Source organism: Cyprinodon variegatus, unplaced genomic scaffold (genome assembly GCF_000732505.1).
Source record: "Cyprinodon variegatus isolate N-32 unplaced genomic scaffold, C_variegatus-1.0 Scaffold823, whole genome shotgun sequence".
NCBI classification, from domain to species: domain Eukaryota; kingdom Metazoa; phylum Chordata; class Actinopteri; order Cyprinodontiformes; family Cyprinodontidae; genus Cyprinodon; species Cyprinodon variegatus.
This window is the reverse complement of record NW_015151276.1, coordinates 298830-306110: the sequence shown is the minus strand read 5'-3', so window position 1 is coordinate 306110 and position 7281 is coordinate 298830. Positions and strand designations below refer to the sequence as shown.

At 44.1% G+C, this 7281-nt stretch overlaps 1 protein-coding gene across 1 annotated transcript in view; it reads left to right on the top strand.

Annotated features, from left to right (window-relative positions):
* The window catches only part of LOC107098939 (sodium/hydrogen exchanger 3-like), a gene marked incomplete at its 5' end in the record, with an annotated part of 35464 nt that overhangs the window by 23160 nt on the left and 5023 nt on the right, over positions 1–7281 (top strand). Inside the window, 10 exon segments of the mRNA XM_015396835.1 lie at positions 712–1014; positions 2150–2310; positions 3481–3559; positions 3661–3838; positions 5389–5609; positions 5690–5892; positions 6191–6280; positions 6356–6426; positions 6496–6625; positions 6708–6853. Of these exon segments, the coding sequence (XP_015252321.1) occupies positions 712–1014; positions 2150–2310; positions 3481–3559; positions 3661–3838; positions 5389–5609; positions 5690–5892; positions 6191–6280; positions 6356–6426; positions 6496–6625; positions 6708–6853 (1582 nt within the window).

Genomic DNA, 7281 nt, shown 5'->3' with positions numbered 1-7281 from the left:
TAAAGAACTTTCAGAAGTTTGAATTCTGAACATGAGCGGACTTCTCCTCTAAGGTTCTTGGTTTGATCCTAACCTAAGCAAATGTTTATGAGTAAAATTCATAAAAATGCTAGCTCCCCTACCATGACACGCGATTTGTATTTTCCTGCGTCTGTAATCCCTGATTAGACTATCGTTTGTCGTATTTACTTCCCAAAAGCCGATTCTGTCAAGTAAATTTGCACCGTTTCTAGATGTTGGAGCTTGGCCTTTTTTCCAGTGTAGTCCTGTTTCTCTGACTGTGACTAACTGGATGTGCTCTCTTCATCCTCTGACATGGGAGCTGGCTCGGAGCTTATTTTCTCAAAAGAAGATTAATAATCTAACAGAATCTGCTCTACTTTAGTATATTAATCTCAACCCAAGATCAACAAAAATCTTTGGGTGGATCTAACATAGTAAAACTTGATTAAACTGAAAAAAGGACGCCGAAGTGACAGAGGACGGTGAGGATTAGAGTTTATTAGGTTGTGTTTCTGTTCAGAGGTGAAAGAGTTCAGACGCCTGAAGTCCTTAATAACAGCCTGCTTTGTGAGCCGAGGTTGTTCAGAATAAATTGGGTGGATTTCAGGGAAGAGAATGTAAACTGAAGACATAATTAGAGGTTTCTCAGTGTGTCTGAAATCAGCTTTATCGTCTTATTTAAAGAGTCTCCGTGTGTTTCTCCTCCAGTCATCGAGGCCAACCACCATGTGACCACCTACATCCCAGAGAGCGCTCTGCTCATCTGCTTCGGCTTCATCCTGGGAGGGATGATCTGGGGTGCAGACAAGGTCCAGACCTTCTCGCTCACCCCCACTACGTTCTTCTTCTACCTGCTGCCCCAGGTCATCCTGGACGCAGGCTACGCCATGCCAAACAAGCTCTTCTTCACCAACATGGGAGCCATCCTGGTTTATGCCATTATCGGGACCTGCTGGAACGCTGCCACCCTGGGGCTGTCGCTGTGGGGGTGTCACCAGGGCGGAGCCATGGGTAACTGGGCCTCTTTAACAGCATTTACACATATAGCAACCTTAGGATTCTAGGCTTTTTTTTAATTAACCTGATAATTAGGAGGAAAATAAAAAAAAAATAAAATAAAATCCCTGACAGAAATAGAAAGAAATATGAGATAATTAAAACATAATTAACTTCTATTTTTTTTTTTTGTGTGACAATAAAGGGATTTTCTATTGTACTCTAGATATAGATCCAGCCAAAAATATTTCCTGTAATAAATTAATTCCTGAAAAAAATTAACAAAACAGAAAGAAATGTGAGATTTAAAGAAAATATTGAACTTTTTGGGGGGGTTGATGAAAAAAAAATAAGATTACTTATTTAGCAGAATAAACCAAAAAAAAAAAAAAAAGCTTATTTTAATCAATTTATAGGCAAGGAAGTAATCTAGCAGTGTGACACTGGGGGGCGCTGTTCCACCTTTGCTTAGATACAGTTGAAAGTTTACAAACCCGATGTTATACATTCACAGTAGTGATTCAAATGATACAAAACTGAAAAATAATAATTATAAAATTATAATAAATAAAAATGTACTAAATATTGTTTTTGATTTTTTTTTTTATATATAACTCTAAAACACGAACTGTGAACCATCGTCCCCAATTTTTTTTTTCATGATTTTAATTTTTTCATCATTTTTATTTTATTACTACTTTTGTCAATTTCAGTATATTTTTACAGCCAGCTGATCTTCTCTACCTTTAATGGGAGGGTGTGTGAACTTTAGAGCAAAAACTGTATCTATAAAGATAGAGTTGTTATACAATTTCCTCATTGTGGGACAATAAAGGGATTGTCTGTTGTCTGTAATAAATAATCCTGAAATAAATTAATGAACTGCAGTAAAACAATTTCTGAAATGACAAAAGACAAAGATAATCTGCAGGCAATATTAATAATTAATTTAGTTTTTTTCCTACCAATTCACTTTAAAAAAAGATAATTTAACTAGAGAAAAAGAAACTTGAGATGTAATTCACTGAAAAAGCGCCTTTATTCAAACTTAATTAACTGAATTAGAACAGCAGCAGCAGATCCATTAAAGCTTCCATGTTTCATCTTCTGCTGTGAAAGTGGATTTTTTCCCCTGAACTTCGTCTTGCAGGCGACATTGACATCGGGCTTCTGCAGTATCTCCTGTTCGGCAGCCTGATGGCCGCCGTGGACCCCGTGGCGGTCATCGCCGTGTTTGAGCAGGTCCACGTCAACGAGGTCCTCTTCATCTTGGTGTTCGGAGAGTCGTTGCTCAACGACGGGGTTACAGTGGTTCGTATTCAGCTGTGCAGAGACATAACCTGACTGTGCGTGATCTCCCCTACAGGTGGTTGTTAAAGGGATTTATGAATTCAAAGCAATACGCCAACCACAAACCTAAAATGTATTTCTTTCAATTCTTTACTAAGACCAAAAACTTAAAGTGGTCCTTCTCAGAGTTTGATCCACCATTTGGAAAAAGTTGATAATTGCTGATTTAAATCAGCTTAATGAATGGTTTATACACGTGGAGATTGCTTTCTAACAAAAGGCTTAAAACTTTCCTTTTTGATAAAGCTTCTAGTTAGAGTGGCTTAGGTTATCCTGAGCTATCTCTATAGTTCTGCTGCTATAGGCTTAGACTGCTGGAGGACATAGGGACCCCTTTTTCATCATTCTGCTTCATTCTATCTCTATTCTCCCACTCTGCAGAATCTGTTAGTTCAATCTCTAACGTTCTGCTCTCTCTGCTTTTTCTCATAGTAGCTTCATCTGGTCTGTTCCTGTTTGGCTGTGACTCCATCCTGGAGAGAAATATCAGCTGTGCTGCTGCCATCAACACCTTTGTTTCTAGATGTTGGAGCTTGGCCTGTTTTCCAGTGTAGTCCTGTTTCTCTGACTGTGACTAACTGGATGTGCTCTCTTCATCCTCTGACATGGGAGCTGGCTCGGAGCTCGTCTGCCTGGCTGTGTGTTTCCTGGACGGGGCCGCCTGTGGAGCTGGTTGGCAGTTGCCTTTTGTATCTATGCTTCTTTTTCTATGTCTGCTTCTGTCTCCTTGAACCCCAGTGGGCCTCAGCAGATGGCCGCTCACACTGAGCCTGGTTCTGCTGGAGGTTTCTTCCTGTTCAAAGGGAGTTTTTCCTCTCCTCTGTCGCTACAAGCATGCTTAGTGTGAGGGATTGCTGAAGAGTCAATGAGTCGATGCAATCAGCTGGTTTTCCTAGATAGAAAACTTTGAATCAATCTGACTGGATGATCTGGTGAACTGGAAAGTGACCTGAGATGACATGATGTGAATTGGCGCTATATTAATAAACTGAATAGAATTAACAGAACTAAAATGAAATTAAAAGTTTTTTTATTTTCACTTGATCAAAGATACGTACTGAAATATTTAAACTCTTAAAGGGTTTTTAACACTCCAAACCAACATCTGTTGTTTGTTTCTCCATCTTCTAGGTGCTCTTCAACGTGTTTGATGCATTCGTGTCTCTCGGAGGAGGTGCAATTGATGCTAAGGAGATCGTTAAAGGAATAGGTCAGACATTTTTCTGAGTTTTTAACAGGGAATCTGATGAGATCTGCCTGGAAAATCCTGCAGCTTCAGAGAACCTGAACTCTTTCCCTGTTTCTCCGCAGTTTCCTTCTTCGTGGTGGCGTTCGGCGGTTCGCTCATTGGCTTCGTTTTTGGCCTGCTGGTCGCTCTGCTGACCAGATGTACCAAAAACATTCAGATCATCGAGCCGGGCTTCATTTTCGTCCTGGGCTACCTGTCCTACCTCACGGCAGAGATGCTCTCTCTGTCTGCCATCCTCTCGTGAGTACAGAAGGATGTGTGTTACCAGTAACATTCAGGGGCAGCACAGCAGAGGCAGTTCTAGGAAATTATTGCTGGGGTGGCCAATGATTGGCTAGGGGTGGCTATGGCTCCCCCGTCACCCCTCTAGATGAGCTGTTCTGTCAGATGAGCATACCTCATCAGACTAGCATACCCAATTTGCATGCGCAAGACGTCAGATTTGCGTTTCCTTTGTCATAGATGAATAATGATAGGGCGTGCTTTGGTGGCTAGTGGTTAGTGCACACGACCCATATATGGAGGCCTTAGTCCTTGACATGGACACGGGTTCGAATACGGTCCTTTCCCGCATGTCTCTCCCCCTCTCCAACTACTGTCCATAAAAGCAAGACACTAGTGCCTAAAAAAAAAAAAAAAAAACATCAACTCCTCCTTTCTCTGCAAATCTCACAATTCTAAACTTCCACCATAAATCGGGTGAATCCCAACAAAGCACCGAGTTGCTGTAAACTCAGAGATGTTGCCTTATTTGGTTCTGGCCTGTAATTTTGTCCCACCCTGAAATTGACATCCAGACCAGCCCATTGGTTCACGGGCCCAAGGGGGGGGGGTGTGAAGTGTGACTGGACCGGACCTCAGCGGTGCGCCATGAGCCGCTGTCCTCAGCTCGAGGAGGGGGGCTGGGGGCCGGGTAAGGCAGGCGGGGGGAACACGGGCCACTGTCACTACCATCACTGGGTCAGGTATGGCTGGTCTGTCCCCCGCTGGCTCCCTCCCCCCTTCCGCCGGGGTTTCCAGACCAGCCCCGGAGCTGGCGGCTCGGTTCGAGTCCCCGGTGTGTTTCAACTACGTGCTGCGCTGTAGTCGACCAAAATCCCGGACGATTTTGAAATTCCTGCCGGACATTTTTTTATGTATGAAAAGTAGGACATGTCCAGGAGAAAGAGGACGTCTGGTCACCCTATGAAATCAACAATCTGATGTTTCAGTGAGTGAGTGCTTGTTGCTATGATGCGTCTTTGCTCAGCAGCTTGGCTCGTTGTAAGCCAACCAATCAGAGCACAGCTCATCTAAATATTCATTTTCAGACCATAAAAGGAAGAAAATCCCATTGTTTCATTCTAGGGCTTTTAACCAGGCTGCATTAGAGCTCATAGAACAGCTAATATACCATTTTCAGCCCAACCAATGTTACACACCCTATTAGCGATCTGAAGGACCAGATACCCTATAGAATCATTCTATCACCCCTTTAAACTACCTCAACGGGCGCATATCCCTTTAGTCATGTACAAAAAAACAATTTAAGGTCAGATCACCATACGCTTCAAAAAACACCAAAAAGTAAGTAATTAAATATTTGTTTTTGTACATGACTAATGGGATACACGCCCCTTGAGGGGATAAACTAAATGGATAAACGGGCATTGACTATGGGTATGCTGGCGTATGGGTATGGGTATGCTGGTCGTACAGGGTATGCTCATCTGACAGAACACAGACTGCAACACAGAGCCCTGAAGCTCCAGGATTTGCTTCCTCTGACCGTTTGCGTTTCTGTTCTGAAGGATTCTTTTCTGCGGTATGTGCTGTCAGAAGTACATCAATGCAAACATGGCTGAGACCTCCGTCGAAACTGTCCGTTACGCCATGAAGGTTTTTGCCAACGGCTCGGAAACCATCATCTTCGTCTTCCTCGGCATCTCCGCCATCGACAAGGTGATCTGGGTTTGGAACACGGGCTTCATCCTCCTCACGCTACTCTTCATCTTGGTCTACAGGTTCATCGGTGAGAGGTTTTGGGGCTTAGCGGTGTTTGTCGCAGGGTCGGCCGAGTCACAGAGCTTACGCCTCATGTTTGCGTTTCAGGGGTGTTCTTACTCACCTGGATCCTGAACAAATTCAGGCTGGTCCCCATAGATTTTGTGGATCAGGTGATCATGGGCTATGGCGGCCTGCGAGGGGCCGTGGCCTACGGGCTGGCAGTGCTACTGGACGAGACTAAGATAAAGGAGAAGAACCTGATGGTGTGCACGACTCTCATCGTCGTCTATTTCACTGTGATTTTCCAGGTGAGATCTGGGTTCATTCAGCCGCTGTTCGCTCCTCTCACACACAGAGTCATTTTTTAAACTATTGTCCCAAGCAAAGGACGTATTTTGTAAATAAAATAAATAAATAAATGCAACCCAGAAATTTTGGCCATTTCTATACATAGATAAACATTAGAAAGTGTCAGTTGGGCCCGGTACCCCAGTGCCTGCTGGTCTCCAGGGGTTGAAAAACATCTGTTTGTATTTGGCATGTTTGGATAAATGATTAGCTTCTCCAAGACCTGTTCTTCTGACTGAAATACCTTCTGACCTTCAGGGACTGACGATGAAGCCTTTGGTCCAATGGCTGAGAGTAAAGAGAGCCGCCCACGTTGATCTCATGCTGATAGAAAAAGTGCAGAACAAGGTGAATATCTGAAGCAAACACTCACGTTTCTGAGCGCGGTGGACGTCACACCGGCTGTCCTTTGCTCTGCTACAGGTGTTCGAACACGCGCTGATTGCTATTGAGGACATTTCAGGACAAATTGGACACAACTACCTGATGGACAAGTGAGTACCGGAGCTCCTGTTTGAAAATCACCATCAGACTCAGGAGTTACAAGGATTTCCTCCTTAAAGGTGGAAGAAATTCGAGGAGAAGTGGATGTCATGGATCCTGATGAAGCCGTCAGCGAGAAAGCAGCAGGACCGCCTCTTCACCGTCTTCCACCAGCTGAACCTGAAGGACGCCATGCAGTACGTGAACGAGGTGAGGACCCGTGCCCTGGGGGGGGGGCTTCTGTCCAACCTTGGCATGGTGACAGAATCATCCTGGTCTCCTGTTTTTTCAGGGTGAGCGCAGAGGCTCTCTGGAGTTCATCCGCAACGAAAGCGCCTTTGTGGACTTCAAGAAGAAGTTTGGCAAAGAATTCTCAGACGCCATGCCAGACATCATGGCGGACATGGACGATGATGAGGATGGAGCTTCATCCATGAGGTGGGACTCCAGATAATCTTTGAATCTTTAAGAGTTCTGAATGAACGGTTCTCCAGAATCCCTGAAGGTCTGTTAAAGTTTGTCTCTGGCTGATTGAAGTTTGATCCCTCGTTAAGTCAAACATCTCGTTAAGCAAAAGCAAAACGTCTCCTCAGCTCCGAATGTTTCTCCAGTCATGAAAAGATTGAGGCAAAGCTGGACATCAGCTTCTTATCTGGTTTACCAAATGATTGCAATGTTCAGAAGAAGCCCTCATCTCCATCTGTCCACCGCTGTGCTTCACAGTTGGTCAGAGGTGTTTGTGCTGATCTGCTGTGTCGGGTTGTGGCCATCATGGTCTAACCTGACTCCGCCAGATGGATTTGCTCCGCATATCCATCTGGAAACCTTTCGATGAAGTAATTTGGGGAAGGGGCGAAAATAATGGT